Genomic DNA, 20,224 nt, shown 5'->3' on the forward strand with positions numbered 1-20,224 from the left:
GTCAGGGAGGTGGCTGGTTATTGAGTCTGAAAATTATAAACTCTTTGTTTTTCAAGCAATTTCTTTTGTTTTAATTAGAATTACAACCATTATTGATAATATATTTTGACCGTCAGCGGAAAAACCTAATCAAAATCTACAGTTGATATTTGATTTACGGTAAGTACCGATTGCACGCCTCTAAATGGCAGCAACAAATAAAAAATATATACTGTCAGTTGCTTCATTTTCATTCGCTCTTTTCTCCAACCTGTCCAACTAATCTTTATTTCATTCACTCACTCATAAATTCATTGTCAAAAATGGCTTGATTGAAAGTTGAAGTGCTGTGGCATCATGTGATAAAATTTTGCTGAAATTGTTATAATTTCGCGAAATTATATTCCATTCCACTAACGCTGTGTTATGTATTAACAAGAAGAGTAATGATCGCTGTTGGGAGAATTTACAACTTAATTAACGTTGAATCCGACGATTTTATTTGACGTTAGTTTCCACGTGGTGAGGTGTACAAGAGAACGTCATTTTCGGTCGACGTGTTAAGACCTCGCCGTATTTAAAGTTCTCGACCGCATTTTCTATCAAAATGGAGTCCTTGAACATGTCGAAGCTCAATCTGTCGAATGTAAGGAGCCACACGTCCCCGGAAAACGTCGCAAGAGCTGAACCATCCGAGCCTCGAATGGAACTGAGCATAGTAAGAACACAAATTACCATGTGTACCTTTATTTTAAATTATGAATAAAACATGTTCTTAATTTTTCACATCTTCAATTTTCAACATATTTTAAAAGAATTTATAGGTTTTTGCAATACTTTGTGAACTTTGTGTTTGAAGTAATGTAACTTTTGAACTTTCTTTGTGTTTGAAAGTAATGTAACATGATATTAAATTTTCGAATGTTGTACTTTTAGAGATAATAATAAACTTAATCCATGATACAATTTTCGGAACCATATTGCAATAGGTGATTATTAATTAATTTTAATCACCTGCAGTAGAATTTGTATATAATAGCTTTAATTACTTTGCATAATTTTGTCCAATGTTGAGTAAGCTATGTGCAATATCTTTATATGTTGAGAAATTTAGGTAGAATATTCAATAAATAAAGGTTTGTTTGTTGAACTGGTAAAACATTCCTAATCTTGACATCTTTCTTCTTCTTATCGTCTTTGCTTGACAAAATATTTGGTATAGGTCTCCTTCTGGCCACTTTTCCATATTATTTGGTACAAATATTTCTATTTTAATTTAATTACATGTGAAAATTTGGTATATCAATAAAATTGTAATCAAGTCACCTAGAAAAAGACCATGATAAGGCTTATCAAAGTCTGCTAATTTGTGATGAAATATTAAAAAGAAACTGATTTCAAATTGGCAACATGTGGCAATTTGAATTTTAAAAAATTAAAATACTTCAACGTTTTTCTAAATTTTGGAACTTATGTATATTCCACAAAAACCTATGAATATCTTTTAGAATAGAATGTGCCAATGTTCAGGCAAATAACACCATTGAGAATACATAATTAAATATATACACCTAATAGTACAATCTTAATCATTTCTGTTTTAGGCCGTGACAGATCCAGATTACGAATACCACTGTGAATACAGCGAGGAGATTTGGAATAGTCTGCTGGAGCAGGAGGGGGAAAAGCCAATAATACATCTCCAGTCACCTCAGGTATACTTTCTCTCATCTGAGCATTTTCCCGGTTCTTTCCGGTCCTCTCTGTCTTTTTCACGGATTTTGGCATTCTTAGATGTTACCATCGTCATGTAGCACCTTGTGAGTAGAGTACTTGTTAATGGTTGGACAGCCTAACTAATCTATCTTTCATTGCCTTATGTCCCACTAATATATTTTTTAATTTAGTCATTTAATTTATAAGACTAAAAAGCCAATGTCTTGCATGGAAAAAGAACTCGTGTGAATGAGGTCTAAGGTTCCATTTTCTTCTGTAGTTGGAGTTCCGCGGCACCCTGGTCCAGCAACTGCGTGACGTCACCAAGAAGCTGTCGCTCAACATCGCCACACTGCACTCGGCCGTCGCCCAGTTGGACCTCTTCATGGACGCTCACAGGCTACGCTCAGATAGATTGACTCATGTCGCGTTGGCTTGCCTCAGTTTGGCTGGTGATTTTTTTTATATGCCTAATATGCAGACTATCAGTATGTATAATACATATGAAAGACCACACAAAAAGTTTTCAATGATATTTGAAGTAAAGTATCTAACATGTCATTTCCTAACATGCGTTTAGGAAATGACGACGCGCCTCACGGAGCCAACAGGAGATTTGAGAGCTAGAAGCTTTTTTGCTTGTATTTAAGTCTCGCAATACAGTGAGGAAACAGCCGGTGTTTTGGGCACACTACTGCTCTGGAGGATTGGAATATTATTTTTATTTATAATTTTGATGTTATTGTTATATTTCATCTGTCACATGTTTAAATTGCATTTCCTAGTCGTCAGTATCTTTTCAGTTTAGGCCGATTATTTAAGAAATGTTTGACTTTAGATTGTTGTTAATTCAAGTTTCATTATAACAACTGTAATTTACAGCTAAAAGCGAGGAGAAGTTCAGCCGAGCGCCAACACTCAAGACCTTGGCAAAGATCAGCGGCGTGCAGCTTTGTGGCAAAACATTCAGGCAGTTGGAGTGGATGGTCGGCCAGCATGTGCGATGGAGGTCAGTGTTAAGGTTCCGTACTATGGTGGGCAAAGGTTGTGCCCCTCCTCTGCATTTAACTGTACATCACAACCACATTAGTGATGCTCCACCGTTCTAACTATGATTTTGATAAAAAGATTTCGATGTTAGATGATATAGGAGTGGTGATTATGCAAAATTTAACTTGCTATGTATGTTCAGGTGGAATCTTGTATTTTAATTTTGGAGCAGATATCTGTTAGACTGAAATTTTGTGCACCTGTAGCGGGAGCTAGGTGATTATGCTCGACCGCCACAAAGGGAAGATCTTCCCGCCAGGCTAGGTGTTGCGCCTGGGGAACCGCACGGCTCCGACGGTGTCATGTCGGAGGTTGTATTTATGCTTCCAATCGAAAACGCACTGTCTGCGCGGTCTAGGCTTGTTAGCTGTCTATAGTGAGGTCGACCGTCGTGCCATCTGTCCGTAGTGTCCTGGATCACTTGTGTGGCTTGTTATTCGTTGCGTTTGGTCGGCTTTTTACATCTGCGCCGTTGTGCATGTGGCGTGGTAGATGTCGCCACATTACTCCTCCCCAAGACCGAAGGTCTGATGAAGTCTTGATGTGCAGTCTGTGCTTCTCGTGTGTGCCATGTTACTCGATGTCCCAGTGAGTCGGGATGCGTAGGTTGAGCTCGTAGTCTGCGGTGAGTCGAGACTGTCGTGAGCGGAATATGACTTGTTGGCACCGGTCCCTACATGGCTGCCACGCCGGTGAGTGCGCGCGTCCAGACGTGGGCTGCAGGGTGCGTCGGCGTCGATGAAGTCGAAGAGAGTTGCGGGTGCCAGAACCAGGAAGCGCGTTGCGTCGGCTGCGATGGTCCTGTAGATGCCCTTGAAGATGAGTGATGGCTTGCTGCTGCGAGTGACTGTTTGCTGCTGACTTGAGACCAATGAGGGTGCGAGGAGTGATGGTGAAGATTGGAGAGTACGACGTTGGCGATGGCTGCTTCAATCACGTCGGGTGTGATGATGACGAAGGCTGCTTTCAATCACGTCGGGGTCACCACTTGTAGCGGGAGCTAGGTGATTATGCTCGACCGCCACAAAGGGAAGATCTTCCCGCCAGGCTAGGTGTTGCGCCTGGGGAACCGCACGGCTCCGACGGTGTCATGTCGGAGGTTGTATTTATGCTTCCAATCGAAAACGCACTGTCTGCGCGGTCTAGGCTTGTTAGCTGTCTATAGTGAGGTCGACCGTCGTGCCATCTGTCCGTAGTGTCCTGGATCACTTGTGTGGCTTGTTATTCGTTGCGTTTGGTCGGCTTTTTACATCTGCGCCGTTGTGCATGTGGCGTGGTAGATGTCGCCACACACCCATGAACGACTCAACAAGGGAACTTCTCAAGGGTACATTATTTTTTGTCACCTGCTGAATTGCATTCAGTACGTCTCTTTGATAACAATAAAAGCTTATGTCAAAAATGACACTTTTATAAAAAACATATTTTTATAAATTCACTACTAACATATATCATTGTTATAAGCTAACCTAACATTCAAACACATTTGTTATTGAAATTACCTTATCAATCCTAGGCTGCTAGCACCAACTCCGGCGACGTACGCGGCGCTGCTATCGCAGTACGTGGTCACAGACTCCGACCTCACCAGCCGACACCCCAAGTTCGTGCGCAGGTTCAAGCGGGACGGCGCTAAGCTGCTCGAGGCCTACTTGGACCTCACTCTGTCTGGTGAGTGTGTTTCATCGGCTCCCGATGAGGAAACTCGTGATTTTTTTTTGTCACGCGTTGTATGCAAAAATATGACGACCTCAGTGGCGCAGTGGTAAAGTTCTTGCCACTGATCCTAGAGGTCCCGGGTTCGATCCCCGGTCGGGTCAAGATGGAAAATGATCTTTTTCTGATTGGCCCGGGTCTTGGATGTTTATCTATATATGTATTTGTTATAAAATATAGTATCGTTGAGTTAGTGTCCCATAACACAAGTCTCGAACTTACTTTGGGGCTAGCTCAATCTGTGTGATTTGTCCTAATATATTTATTTATTTATTATCTGACGATAGTAAATTTTATATTAAAAAAAAAACATGTTTTAACTTGAAAGTGTGTTGGTAATTTTAATCATAATAATCATAATTTTCTCTGCTCAAAAATGTGGTAATGCATGATGTTACAAGTGTGCAAAAACAGGTACAATACAGGTTCAGCTAAACAGAGATAGCATTCAAATGTTAATGGTCAGCAAAGAAATCGTTGATACTATGAAAGTTTTAGTAAACGAGGCATCTATTTATCCATTTACTTAAAAAGACCTGTCGGTCGTTTTAAAATTTTAAATTTGTTCAAATCTACTGCCCATTTATTATATTTAAATGCACATAATAAACAGAGTAATTTTTAAAACACTAACAACGTCGCAAGACTAGATTGCTGAAAATAAATAAATAACGCCAAAAAGCTGAAAGTTTTAATTTATTTTTTTACTGTTTATTTCTTATGAAAGAAAGAAAGAAAACATTTATTTGCCAAAAACATGAGTACAAATATACAAATTTATGTCAAAATGAATTTAACCTACACGTTTTACCGAATATAGGTATGCAAATATAAATAAATAAAGAGGAGCATGCTATCCACTACAAATCCAAAACAAAAAAAGAATTATAATGTACTTATACTAGCCCTAAATTCTATCCGAGTCTATCATTAAAGAAATCATTTAAAGTATAACAACATTTATCAGTTAATAAAGACTTGAGGTGCTTTTTAAATAGATTTAATGTTATGGAAGTTGTTATATATCGAGCATATTTCGAAAATATGTGCACTGAATAAAAAGTTACCATGTATAATCGTCATTGTGATGCCGGCGCCACACTACACATTTGTGAATAGTTCTGACTTTGACAGATTTGGTATGCATCATTGTTTTTTTTTTTTTAAAGTACTCGTTGTTGCTAACTATGCAATGTGTGGAGCCTTCATCAGACGTGCTTATGTGAATATGTTAATGATCATATGTTTTCTGCAAAGCGTTTATTTTTCATTTATTTATTACTAGTTATGTAGGAAGCAGCTAAGTAACTAAAACACAAAGTAGTTCTTATACATATTTTATACATTATATAAAATATTAAAGTTTATTGTAATTTTCTTTTTTGTACACGCCAATGCCTCTTTTTTTCCCATTCTTCTTTCGCGGGTTTACTGGAAGAAATTCCTATAGAAATAAGTAGTATCTTTGTACTTAGTTTCCTATTTGTAAGTTTTATATTTGCACTGTTATGTTGTATACATAAATAAATAAATAAAATAAAATATAGAAATTACAGTAGGAAATGGAGAGCTAATGAAATGTTCTCAATTTCATACTTTTGTGTCATCTGTCTCCACAAAAGTATGAAATTGAAACATAGACACAGATAACATAGAAAAATATAACATTAAGAAATTCAAGAAAGTAGAAAAATGTGTCATACGGATATATATAAATGACTTAGTCGCCCGGGGTTTCGGTCCCGTGTGAATTTTGAGATAAAACATACCCCTATAGCAATCACGGATAATATACTTTTCCCAATGGTGAAAGAATTTTCGAAATCGGTTCGATACAATCGGAGATCACATAAAAAACTCACAAACGCTCTACCTCTCTATTAATAATAGTAACTTTGTAGTATAGACACGTAAGACAGTAAGTTGGTTGGTTGGTTGGTTGTAACGCAGACGTGCGACTGAAGGCGGTGGAGTCCGTGGACGTGGGATGCGCGTGCGTGGCGTGCGCGCGCGCGGCGCTGGGCGCGCGCGCGTGGCCGCGCTGGCTCGCCGTGCGCGCGCGCCGCGCCGCCGCCGCCGTGCTGCCCGTCTGCCGACTGCTGCAGAGGTACGGATATATCATTAGCAATTGAACTAAAGATGACAAAAATACTAATTTGAATCGTAGTAATAAATAAATTTTACCAGTCTTAGAATACGCGATAAAAGAATAACTGAAATTTTACTTCGACTCCTTTTAAGAACTGAAATTCACGCGTGCGAAGCCGCGGGCAAAAGCTAGTTAGTATGTATAATAAAACTGTAAATGGGTTATGTTGTTCGTGCAAAACGTGACGTTACCATTGTGTAGACTATTATTTTAAAATCAGATGGTGAAATCAATAGTTAGTTACCTTTGTTAAAATTCGAAAATTTGTTACGACAGCGCAGCCGCAGCAGTCGAAACGCTCTGAGAAACATATAGATATTGTTTTGATTTAGATGTCAGGTCCCGGACATAAGTCCCCTTTCTGTTTCCACTTACATTCAATTTTTATAAAATGGAATAGACTTCATTGCATACCCGACAAACAATATACATATAACTATTATTTATTATTTTTAATTTCACGTTATTACCCTTCCCACTAAAATTATAAAAGAAAAATAATAAAAAACTGCAGTAACAAAACTATTTGAATGATGATCAAAGGCCGAAAAGACACTTCAATTGAAGCCGAGGTCGATGTCCCAATCGGTTGACATCCCTCGATGGTTAAACCAAAGAAGCGAATTACTGACTACATACACAGAATATACCACTACTAATATCACACAATGATTACTAAACTAAATTTTGATTCACAGAATGATGCAAACGCTGAAAGCTAAAGACAACCCGGATTCTGAAGCGGATCAGGGTTACAGCAGTGCTCGGACTTCACCCAACCTCACTCCATGCACATCTCCGTACCAAATGTCACCGTCAACAAGCAATTACAACTCAACCTACCTCAACGAGTACCAACAAAGACAGGATTACAACGTCCTAGATCTGAACAATCCGGACTACTACAGGATCAGCAACCCGGATTACAGGTATTATCGAACGAATAGGTTATTAGAGAATAATTTAGATACGGTCCAACCGTCAACCAGTATGGCTGTGAAACGGACTCTCGATAACAGAGAGTTAGAAATTGAAAGGAAAAGATATCGCTTGACGACACAAATGTCTCAAGCTGTACTTTGATTGTTCCTAGTCTGTACTTGTAGTGGTGGATAGTTGATAAGATTTATGGTACGGTCAAACTTTTAAATTTAACTTTAAAATATTTTTATTCTTGTTTTTTCCTATCTTCCTTTACATTAATATAGAACACAAATGGTCGCTGGTTCGACCATTTTATCCATCGTTTAAGTCCATCTTATTCATTAAAAGTTCAACCGCTTATTATAATCTGTTTGATCGATTTTAGCCATGGCGACCATTTAAAGTAAGCTTTCTTTTTGTCTCAGTTTTTGTATTACACACAGGGTGACTTTTAATACATTGACAATATTTTGTCGACATGCTCAGTCCATGATTCTGAACAACTTTTAGTATGGGGGTAACTCCGAAATCGCGAATAAAAAATTTGCTGTTCCATCTATACAAAATTAAAATGTATGGAGCCGCAGATGTTTTTTTTTTTTCGCGATTTCAAGGTTGCTTCCATACGAAAAGTTGTTCAGTTCCATGAATAAAGTCGGACCATCATTTCAGCCCTTCGTCTTTCATTTGTACCGGATCAGACTAAAATTTAAATAAATTAATCATAACATGCGGTAGAACTTTTTTATGGATACGAGAATGTGTACACTGTTTGAAGTTAAATTGCATTAAAATATTTTGTCATTTGTTAAATCTTTTTGCATGCCGACCATACTTGTTTAACCAGTATATTACCATATACTTAATCCATATTATCTCATACATGTGTTACTCTATCCATCACTACAATATATCCATATTCATGAATGCTTTCTGATTTAAAGACTGCATTTAAGCGATTTGTTGTACTATATAGTGGGATAAAACGAGGCGTGACGGCAAAAACCAAAACTGCTTCTAATTAGCTGATTGGGATAAGTATATATGTTACGTTTAACGGGTTTTTTACCGTAGTTAGTGCGGCTACACCTAGGTATAACCAACGAAGACTTGTTGCACCTGGGTCCAGCCGAAATGATAAAGGCTAAACTTATGTTTGACCTAAGTTTATTAGCATTTCGGCAGGTGCAACAAGTCTTCATTGGTTAAACAATTGACATTTGAGTCAACATTGACAATTGAGGCCGGTAAAATTTTGAAATGATCTTAACTATGCCACTTACCCCAAGTGTCATGATTTACTAATATTTTCACAGCCCATTCGTGAATATGGAAAATGATATATCGATCGAGCGATTAATTCACGATCGAATTAGTTTATATAGACTCGTTTTCTAAAATGTTTATTTGTGCGTTTATTTGTAGCTCGAAGGGATCTTGTCTTTTATACTCTTTATTTCAATAATAGACAAATCTAAACGTAGAAGAATAGTTTGTTTTTATAGGAACGGGAGATTCAACGAATTTTTTGCGGCTGCAATAACGAAATAAAATGGTCCAGATTTATTTTGTACTCTTAAAGACAGTATGAAAATCTAATGAATTTTCATTAAAAATATGTTCTTTCCTGAAATAAATACTTCTCGCCAGTTACCTAATATGCCTTATTCATAAAAGTTAACTAACACTTAAAACGTCTTTTAATTATATGTTTTGACCGATTGCCAATATTTCATTCCGTAAAATTTTATTACCGCGTGGTAATAAAATTTGGTAATAAGTGTGCGTACACTCGTTACACATTAAAATATCATTATTTCCATTTGTATAACTGACCGTCCATTTTACATTTTAAAAAAAAACTTCAATCAATCATCAACTTTCTGCGACGGTATTCCCGAACCGATACAAGTTGACAAACATTTTTTAACTAAAATACGTTTGAAGCATTTGTAAACTTTTTATAAATATGTATATATACTATTATGTAATTTTTATTACCTATTCGATATATAATTTTAAAATATTATGCATTATTATTATTTGTGAATGGTTTTTTTTTCCCATGCAACACAAACTAGGACTTAAAAATCGAGAGGCGAGCCATCAATCCATTTATTTCTGGAAAAGTACAAGATCCCTGTTGACACAAGTTGTAGCAATAAACATAAATGTGAGGTAAATGTATATAACCTCATTTAGTAATCGTGGTCTAACGTGTATTTAAACCTTATTTAATAGTTAGAAATAAAGTTTAATATATCAGTGATAACACCATCTCATAGTATGAAAATAATCATATGACTGTTATACATTTTTCTTTTATATCTTTTATGTGAGAGTTTGAATTATTAATGACCTAATGCATTATTTAACGATTTAAAAGATGGTGTTATATAGTCATAATTACTAAAATAGAACAACATATACAAAACGAAAAAAAAATAATTAAAAACGTAATTTTGGTCGCCGGGATTTTTCTCTTTTACCTTGCTAATTTATTTTCTTTATCAATTGGTGGAACACATTCATTCGAGAAATGCATTAAAATTTACACAGGTATATAAAATAAGTTTAATCTGACCCTTAACTATGACCAAGAAAAATGTGTACACACAACATGACAAGCATTTGTGAAGATATAACATATTAAAAATCATTAAAACTTTTTGAAATGATTGGAATAAACTCATTATAAAAACAATAAAAATCAAAACTAAAAGAAGATACAGAAAATATTGGGTTATTATTGCAGTGGCGATCAAAATGTACTCGAAGGCTCGAGTTTTGTATTTTTTTGGTTGTATCTATGTAGTAATCAGAAAATTAATATTAAAGTATTGGACAATTTTGTATTTGATGTTTTGGGTTAAGGTGATAACATTTGTCAAGTCGCGAGCTATAATTTCGCAATAAAAAAAGTTGGGATTTGCATAGCTTACATTTTTACCCGACCACCGAAAGAGGTTGCTGTTTTGAAATACTTTATCCGAAATAGCATAATTCATAGGACAACTAAATTATGTTTTCTTTTTATGTGTGCTGTTTTGGACGAAGAGCGGTTGTGATTATGATCTATTGTTTTAATTTATTATCTCGTTAGTATAATTTAGTTTCGTCATTAGTCAAATTTAGCCTAAGTTTTCTACCATAAGAGGATTTGTCACATTTTGACAGGTCTGTTACTAATCAAAATGCAAGACATATTTGAGAGAGACGAGTAGACACTATCGTATAGTCTTACTGTATACTGTCTAAGTTCGACTAAATCGTAAACTGAAATTACAAGTCGGATTTTTAATTCACAGAAATACTGCATCAATATAACGTGATAATAAAGTAGTAGTTGTTGTTAGTTATTGCGTTTAAATCGTCGAATCGATTCTCAAACACACATAAAAATTATCGAATTAAACATCCGACTATTTTTATCTGTCATATGGAACAGAATCTTTAAAAATTTATTGCTCAGTTTTAAACTAAGTCTGTTACCTATTTTATTTTTTACAAAGATTCCGTTCCATTTTCAAATTATTTTTTTAATAAACCCGCATTGATTCGGGTTTCTTATTTTCTTATTTTTTTTTATCGACTATTTTTTAATTTGCTGTTAGTTATTTGAAGGTTGTTGCGCGAGAGCGACATTGTTCTGTTTTTCAATCTAAAGTTACCAATATTATACGTCCATTTTGTTTGTTAAATGTGTACTTATCGACCTAAATTGTGTATTATATATTTAAAATGTCATTGGTAGTTAGTACCCTGTTCTGCAGCTTTTACAGCATTGATTTTATATCAACGTCAAACACAACACATCTTAATGATTCCAACAAGTACTCTAAATCTAAACGACGTTTTAAAACTATTATCAACCAATTTTAAATTATAAACACAATACAATATTAATATTGTGTAATTAATTATGCTACCTTAGCTACCCAGCTGTAGGACCTATTTAAAGTGCTTCCAATGTAATGCCTGAAGAAAAAATGTAGTAAAATAATCTTTTGTATTCAATTAAACCTTATTACCGAGACATAAAGTTAAATTTTTAATGGTAATACACGCCTTTAAATTATAATTTCAAATAATGTGTGTGATAAATATTGTTAAAGTTGGAAGCTAAGCAAAACATTATATAGCACTGTTGAACGTAAAAAGTGAATGAATGAATAATTACTTATTTATATGATGCAAATAATAATTCATTCAATCATTCAAAAAAGTATATGATTGAAGACTGAGGATAGGTAGGCATATTTAAATTGATATTTTGTAGTATTAATGTGGGTAGCAAATTATTATTTTTTTATGTCAAATAATTTGTACACGCCGATGGAATCTGTAACTACTTTGTTACTTTTTCATATTTGTACAAATTATTAAACAGTGAAATCAGAAATAAAATATGTATGTATTCACATAAGTGTACATTGTATAGATTGAACCCATATTAATACTTAGAAATAATAGTATACGAGGACCTATGATTGGTACTGGACTGATTGATAAATTTTTGTACTCTATAGACGCATTATAAACCTTGAAATAAATACATATTTAATAATTTATTTGTTTTTGTCTATACCTACTGTAACTACTTAATCTCAGCGTAGCTATCGGAGACGTTGTGCAATTTCCACTGGGTCGCCCAATTCAGGGGCCCCTGAATTCTCGTTAGCGACCTATAATGAAAGATGCCCCGCGGTATCATGTTGTCAAAATTGACGTTGCTGTTATTAAGCGGATTTCTTTAGTGGTGTGATTGTTTTTATACTACGAAACAAAGGCAAGCGGCCCACCCGATGGTCACCGCTGTCTATGGATGCCTGCAACCAATTTGTGGCCAAGGGTCTTGCCATAGTAGGTACCCTAAATTAGGTACCTGTCTCGCCTTCCGGAACAAAACAGTGCAAGCACTGCTGAATTGGATGATAATGAGGTACACGCAGGCAACTTTAACTAATCCTGTCCAGTGGTAGGTTAGAATGGTCATGGTCAAAATAAAACACATTTTACTAATAAATACACTTATATTATTTACACTCCAAATGATTGGACCTTATGCTAGTCTGTAGACCGAAGTTTCGTCAGGGGACAGAGTGGGGATGCGCGGCGGGCGACGGGGGGGCCTGCGGCGGCGCCTGGGCCGACACTCGCAATGTAACGCACAAAGTCCTATCCCAGCACAACCTGATAGGAATAGGGGCAGAGCCAATGTCCTTGTCACAGTAGCCACTTGCTCTCCTCTAGACCATCTGAAAAATATATTAATGAAAAGTTAGAGCAAAAAAGTTAATGATTTTTGATCAATCAATAAATAAGTAATAGCACAGTAATAATTTGGTATCTTTGGTACTACTCCGGGCAAGTAAATATTGGACACCCTTTAAAGGCTTTCCTTTCTGGGTTTTTGTGTAGAATGTTTTAGTAAGTACTAGGCGCCTAGGTCACAGTCACATAGATTTTATCAGTTACAGAAATCTGACTCTTCAATACTGTACCCAAAAAAAATCACACAGATAATTCTTATTAATGATGAAATAATTCTATGATACTAGGTGAAATATAGATTATTATATTTATATACCTGGGGATCACAACGCTCGTATCAGCCCGCGACCAGTAGCAAGGGTACTTCGCCCCAACATATCCGTAGCTCATTGTGAAATTCTCGCAATCCACTGAAGGCGGATAACCGCAACCCTTGATGTTGACGTACAACACAGCTGGCCGCCACTCAAAACTATTCGCTTTATACTTCACGTGCAACTGAATGCATTTGTACGCGTCACTGGTACACCCTTCCCGGCACGATGCCCAAGTACAGTTATCCAAGCCGAGTCGGTCGTCTCGCCTTTCGGTTACGCATTGAGCTGGCAATGGATCGAAGTCTGCGGCGAGGGCGCTCAACGCTGGATCAGCGTATAAAGGTACCAGGAACAATAGAGCTGAACCACCACCTCCTAACAGAGCTGCGAGTATCACAGTGATGTATCGAGTCAATTTTGCCCTCGTCTCCCCTCGGCGCCGCGGGGGCCTCACGACCAAGCGCTCGGAACTACCACCTCTCATCTTGCAATGCGTCATCCCATGATGGATACTTTGTTCTGAATATGCAGTGATCTGTCGCGCATGCGTGCTGGTCGCACCTGCGCTATTGCGAGGTTTGTAGGAAGGGACGGATGGTTGAACTAGCTGCCCTAATACGTGTTCGTCTAAACGCCCTTAATCCGGACTCTAGCTGTGAGAAATATGGAATAAGTACTTATTGAATTTTATTGAGACCATACAATAACGTAGGTACCGAACCTATATCAATATGTAGTTACTACTTAATAGGTTAGTACTTATTAAATACACAGTATATACCTAATATTAAATGCATAGTGTTATTTTAATATTTTTATAGCATCGCCCCTATATGACTTGAGCACCGGTATGGCGTTTTCTTATAAAATCCGTCACTCTGGTTTGCGGTTGGTGTGGGGTCACTCAATGGGCAATTGGACAGTATGACCAAGATACCTTTTCATTAATAATTAAGCTGTGACAAAGCGGGTGACCTAATTTGGGTACTTAGTTGACATAAGATTGCTAAGCGGGTAATGTTTAGCGCCGGCGGCCCTTGGTACCAGCCATACGAGTGGGCCTCTTGAGCATCAATAAAATGTAGTGCCAAAATGGGAAAATATTAGGTTAGATTACAGGGATTAATTTTGTGGCGTACCATATTTTTTATTTTAGCTAAATATGTAGGTAAGTAAGTAGGTACCTACATATTTAGCTAAAATAAAAAATATGGTTTGGGTAGCATTTCTGTTCCTCTATATTGCTTCCTCTCTCTCTGTCATCTTCGTGCGTTCCCGGTTTCATTCTGTCTCGAGTGTCCGCATAAAAATAAAACTTTGAATGTTTAAGCTGTGATTTTAGTTACTACTTGCCTTCGTTCTGACGTCAACCCTCTATGGTAACACTGTTGTTGCCTATGAATTGTCAAGGTTTCTTTTCCCTTAGTCGCCTCGTTCAAACTCCAGTCCACCTGTCCGTCCAGTTATAATTCAAAATTAAAATATTGTGAAAATTATAGGAGAAAAAGAAACATAGTGTTATATCGATTAATAAAATCAATATTTTTACCGGTATTAATCGTAATTGCTTCATTGTGTCAAACACTAGTTTTACAATTCAATGTCATTTCAGTTCAATTCATTCATTCATAAATGGATGGAAATGTCGGCGGCAAGATTGCTTGCATTGCAGCATGCGTTGATTTGATATTTCATAAATAAGTGCAGTGTAGTTCTGTTTTCTTTGGTAAATTATTTAATTTGTGAAATTTAGGTATGTCTTTCACATTATTCAAATTATTTGTTAGTTCATTTAGAAAGAACCTGCCCAGACATCCGATCAAAACAGGTACTTTCAAAAGTATTTCACATGTAGAATTTATTTTATTTTTGCATTTGTTACATTTTGTATTCGTATGTAGTGATTTTATACTCATTGATTCTTAATCTTAATCCAATATTCTTATACGACCAAACGTAAATATATCGTTTTATAACCTATAATAAAAGTATACAAAGTACCTACATGAATTATAAATGTGATGTGATTGATTTATGCGTACTATATTCCTGTATGTAGGTCTGCTGCAACTGCGCTTTGCAACAGTTATGAACCCAGACACGATCAATACTGTTCCAAGTGTACAAAGTGGGGATGGGGAGGAGGACATAGTTCGTAACAAGAACATGACGCGATTCAAACGACGTCACATGAAAAGGCAGTGGGAAGATTTGAATCCGAAGAAAGAAAACGGTGAATCTGCTGAAAAGAAAGCTTGCGAGAGGATAAAGAGGAAGAAAGTGGCTTTATTGTTGGGGTACTGTGGTGTGGACTACTTTGGTATGCAAAGGTATGTAATGCCATTGTTACTTTAGGGTGGTGCAGAATCTTTGTCAGCAATTTACTTTTATTTGTTAATTATGTAAAAGGTTTCATTCATATTGTAAGCAAAGGTATGTAATGTAATTATTTTTGGGGTGGGGCAGTTTTTATATGTATTTTTGTGAAATAGTCCCAGAAAGGGAAGAGCGATCCGTTGAAGCACCCGTCTGGTGCTTGTGATGGCATCAAATCAGGAAACATGTAGAAATGAAATTAGATATTATAAACTTTTTGGGAGCTGTGGGTCTTTGTCTTCAGACCAAACATAAAAAGTTTGGTTTTAGGAATCCCGGTGTACAGACAATTGAAGAAGACTTATTCAAGGCCCTACTAGATGCAAAATATATCACGGAAGATGATTTTAAAACACAGCAGAACATACAGTTTCAACGGAGTTCCCGGACAGACAAAGGAGTCTCAGCTGCTAGACAGGTTGTGTCTTTAAAGCTACGTTAGTATTGTTTTCTTCTGTTTATCTGTTAGTTGTTCCTGTAGCTCTTTTCTTGATAGAGCCCAATCTGTATTCTTATTATCACATGTTGATAATAATAAAAAGGAAAACTACCTACAGAACATAGAGGCTTGGGGCAGTTGGTGTCACTGATCATACTGTTTTTAAAATGAGCATATCAAGGAGAAAATATTTTTTTTTTTTACAATCAATAAATTTATTTCTCATTGCAATTTATAATGTAATTCTTGATTGTGGGAAAAAAATCCTAATATGTCAGGTCTGATAAGGTAATTTAGCTGTAATGTGCTCCATAAATAAAGTTCCTTTAATACTAAACTTAGTTTATTTAAATATTAAAATTTATTTAATATATAAAGTCCCTTTTGATACTGTTCTTCCAAAAAATAACATAGTTTGGTGAATGTTTGAAATAGTCCTCTAGTTTATAAAAAAATACCTAATTTTGATATTAATAAATTTTTTGAACATGCTTACTGACTGAAACACAGGATAAAGTATTTATTTTGATTTTATTGACTTTACTTCATTGACACTTTAATAATACTTTTAATGTCACAATATAACTACCTTGCAGCTCTGGAAGCCGACATTGAAGAAATAAATAAAAGATTACCAGAATGTATAAGAATTTTTGGTCTAAAGCGAGTTACAAATCGTTTCAACTCCAAAGTCAAGTGTAACGCAAGAACATACAGCTATACTCTTCCCACATATGTGTTTGAGCCCAGTATCATCACAAATGAAGAGAGAAAAGGATATAGAATACCAGCAGAAAAATTAGAACGAGTGAATAAAATTTTAGGGTTTTATAAAGGAACTAAGAGTTATCACAATTTTACAGAAAAGAAGTAAGTTTCTAAATATAGTTCAGATTATATAACTAGTTTCAAAATAGTCTGTCCAGACTAAAATTTAACGTAAAACATTGTACTTATTTTATCCTGGCCTAAGTTTTAATATCGGCTATACATTATCGCGGTACTGTTCGCCGAACTTTGCTGGATTCGGCATACGTTGCTGGTTTTTCATTGCGGTAAATAAAAGTTCTCACACAAATTACGCAATGTTCATTCATTCGCGTCGTATCTGTCGATAGTGTGTAGCTGACATAAAATCCTTTTACTCCCTACATACATGTCTGGTCTTGTTTTATAACCTACAGAGGAACAAATTTGTCTGGCCCAATGAATACGGGAGTGAGAGGTCGGGCGATAGTAGTTATGGTTTACGCCGGGGCAATGATCCAATCGCGCATGCTCCGCTAAGCTCAGGTGTTAAGTACATAATCCGGCCTGGAACTGATTAGTGCACCTGCACTTAACATACACAAATATACTTATTAAAAAACGCTAACAAGCCTTTAAGGTATATAAGTAACTTACATGCTCCCCACACTCATCTCCGCATGTTCCCTTGCGTTCTGGTCCGCGACACGACGAAACCCTGACTCAGACAAATAAACCTACTCTAACATTAAATGTTTGAACATTCGGCTGTGATTTTGACAACCGGTCGCCCGCCTGACGTCAACTTTAGGAATGCTATTGATGCCTGTCAGCTGCCCAGGCTATGTGTCCTATTCTAGGGCGGAACCACAAGCCGTAGTATGTGTGTATCAATATATAATTATGTTTTAGGCATTACACTGACCCCTCGGCTTCTCGGTATATGTTGGGTTTTAGTGTAGACAAAGTTTTTGTTGATTCTGACATGGAGTTTGCTGTTTTGTTAGTAAAGGTAAGCATTTGTCCGTATTTAGAATTAAATACATTTTTATTAATGTCTTTTATTAAACTAGAACTACACTGTTGTGTAAAGGCTCCTTTCACAAATCATGACCGACCGAACCGAATTTTAATTTATTGGCATTTTAAGGTGTATTAATTAGCTCTTACGCCTATTTGTATCTATTTCACATTCATCGATTAATAAATGACAATAAACAATCGGACAATATTGTTTGATGATGTAAAAAGCGAAAAATCGACGATAAATTAATGCGACATTGTTCGGAAAAAATCACAATTAATCATTTTATTGTCAGGGCCAAAGCTTTATGTTGCATCAAATAAGGAAAATGGTTGGTCTAATGGTAGCTGTGATAAGAGGTCACACGGACGACAGTATTATGGAGAAAGTATTTTCTAAGGATAAAGTCATGATTCCCACTGCCCCTGGACTGGGATTGGTTTTAGACATGGTGAGTGAAATACTTTTTAATCCCTTATTCAATACTAGCTTTTGCCCGCGGCTTCGCCCGCGTTATTTTCCCACGGGAACATTTGTTTTTCCGGGGTGAAAGGTAACCTATGTGGCTATGTCCTTCACCATACTTCAAACTACATGTATGCAAAATTTCAAGATGATCAGTTGAACAAATAAAGTGTGAATAGGTAACAAACTTACTTTGGCATTTATAATATTAGTTAGGATAGAAATATTTTTGCTTGTATATAATATGTTCGAAGATGAGCATGGATGCACTTCAATGATATTTCTGCCAGTTTTACCGGCATATGCCAAAAATGAAAGTAAAAGTATTCTATGTTAAAAACTACTAGTATTAGTAGTATTATTAAACACATTAATCTTCATTTAAATGGATTTGTTATACATCAACTCATTTTTGAAAATAATAATGAAATTAAAAATACATTAATCCTAATTAGCTAATATTTTAAATGTGAAAATAAGTTTATTATCTAGTTTACTATCAAGATCTATATATTCGTAACGGCGGTTTTTCCTTACGGTAATTAAAATATGCTTTTATGATTATATTTTAGGTTCATTACGATAGGTACGATGCAAAATTCAAAGGTACTCACGAGAGCTTAACATGGGAATTTGTTGAAGACACAGTACAGAAGTTTAAACATCAATTCATTTATCCGAACATAGTCAAAGGAGAAGTATTAGGAGATAACATGGGAACTTGGCTAGAGAAACTAAACTTGCATTCCTACGAGCCATCTGATGAAACCGACGAGAAAGGGACAGAAGATGCGGAGGGAGAGTTAGAAGATGACGATGACGATTGTGATGAAAAAGACGACCACGATGAGACAGAAAAGGAAGGTAGATCAGAAAGTAAGAAGGAGATAGAATAGTTTTCTATTTTGTAAGTACATAATTATATTATAACTAAAATGAATTTTACCGAGATCCGGTATTTGATATATAATTTAATATACAAGTCATTGGGGATAGACGAACGACTTTTATTTTTTTTTGAGTGCCAAATTTTTGCCTTACCAAAGGAATATCACATGACGTCAACATATAAAATGAGCGGAGGTAAATCGCTCGGGTAAAACCATATTAAATTTTACACTTAAACCTTCCTCGAAAATCACACTATATATTGGTGAAAACTATACAAATCCGTCCGGTAGTTACTTACATACAGACAGACGCGACAGGGAGACTTGTTTCTATGATATGTAAGGGTGAAGTTCTAAGAAACTTTTTATTTGTATTAATACAAAAATAATTAGAACTTCACCCTTATTATTTAAGTAATAAATATTTTCTGTATATTTATAAGCGGAGTCTTATTAGTGTAATTTGATATAATCAATACATATAATAAAGGAATATTTCGAATATATAAAGCGTGACAAAACAAAAGCTTTTAATAAATGCTTGTAATTAGTCTATTCTGGCGTTCGTTATTACGTCTTGTCTTTTTCACCTAATCTTTAATCACAGCAGTAATTGATATGTTATGGATGGGTGTTTGGACGGGTAACGGGTTTAATCAATATATGTTATTACTGTCATACGAGTGGGGCTCCATTAATCCAATTAGACCATATTTGTTTAGATTTTTTGCGTGTCGATGGCGTTTGACAAAGAGGACGCGTCAAATCATGTCTTCCTAAAAATGAGCGAAGTCCACTTCCGACTTCCCAAAAATGGCTTCATTTGTGGCTGCTATCAGACCACCACTAATGCAAATGTTTGAGCACTGAATCCACTAACAGGATTTGAGAAGAACATAACTGTAAAACAAAAGTTTGTGCTTTTTTTTCATCTCAGGATAGAGGCAGAATTTACTGAACTTAAACTCACCTTTCTTGGTTTATAAAACCCGTTTCATTGAAATTGTATATGTTGTGTGGTAATATATCAGCTAATGCTTCAGATAGATTTACTAAATATTCCCCGATCACCTTGAGTTTGATGAGTAGTTTTTTTTGTGAATCACTGGGTGTCGAACTGAAAATAATTTGTTTTATATCAGTCAAGAAAACTGTTTT

At 35.9% G+C, this 20,224-nt stretch overlaps 3 protein-coding genes across 4 annotated transcripts; 2 read left to right on the top strand and 1 right to left on the bottom strand.

Moving 5' to 3' along the window:
• The first annotated feature begins 275 nt into the window (after window positions 1–275).
• On the top strand, window positions 276–12,101 carry LOC128678148 (cyclin-J-like). The gene is made up of 7 exons (XM_053759492.1): window positions 276–697; window positions 1,584–1,694; window positions 1,976–2,147; window positions 2,578–2,704; window positions 4,262–4,416; window positions 6,412–6,568; window positions 7,309–12,101. Exons 1-7 carry the CDS (start codon window positions 587–589, stop codon window positions 7,691–7,693), a joined length of 1,218 nt encoding a protein of 405 aa, XP_053615467.1. The 5' UTR covers window positions 276–586; the 3' UTR covers window positions 7,694–12,101.
• A 446-nt stretch (window positions 12,102–12,547) lies between these two features.
• Teh1 (tipE homolog 1) lies at window positions 12,548–13,710 on the bottom strand. The gene is made up of 2 exons (XM_053759463.2): window positions 13,125–13,710; window positions 12,548–12,792 (listed from the first exon to the last, which is right to left on the bottom strand). Exons 1-2 carry the CDS (start codon window positions 13,622–13,624, stop codon window positions 12,597–12,599), a joined length of 696 nt encoding a protein of 231 aa, XP_053615438.1. The 5' UTR covers window positions 13,625–13,710; the 3' UTR covers window positions 12,548–12,596.
• A 1,031-nt stretch (window positions 13,711–14,741) lies between these two features.
• Pus1 (Pseudouridine synthase 1) lies at window positions 14,742–19,173 on the top strand. Of its 2 annotated transcripts, none has more exons than XM_053759453.2 (7): window positions 14,742–14,878; window positions 15,185–15,455; window positions 15,772–15,938; window positions 16,537–16,810; window positions 17,600–17,699; window positions 18,007–18,162; window positions 18,749–19,173. In XM_053759453.2, the coding sequence occupies exons 2-7, from the start codon at window positions 15,214–15,216 to the stop codon at window positions 19,070–19,072; spliced, it is 1,263 nt and encodes a 420-aa protein (XP_053615428.1). In that variant the 5' UTR covers window positions 14,742–14,878; window positions 15,185–15,213; the 3' UTR covers window positions 19,073–19,173. The 2 variants fall into 2 exon arrangements, with proteins under 2 accessions (XP_053615428.1, XP_053615427.1); XM_053759452.1 differs by having other exon boundaries at window positions 14,752–14,953.
• Window positions 19,174–20,224: the final 1,051 nt, after the last annotated feature.

Source organism: Plodia interpunctella, chromosome 19, assembly GCF_027563975.2.
Source record: "Plodia interpunctella isolate USDA-ARS_2022_Savannah chromosome 19, ilPloInte3.2, whole genome shotgun sequence".
NCBI classification, from domain to species: domain Eukaryota; kingdom Metazoa; phylum Arthropoda; class Insecta; order Lepidoptera; family Pyralidae; genus Plodia; species Plodia interpunctella.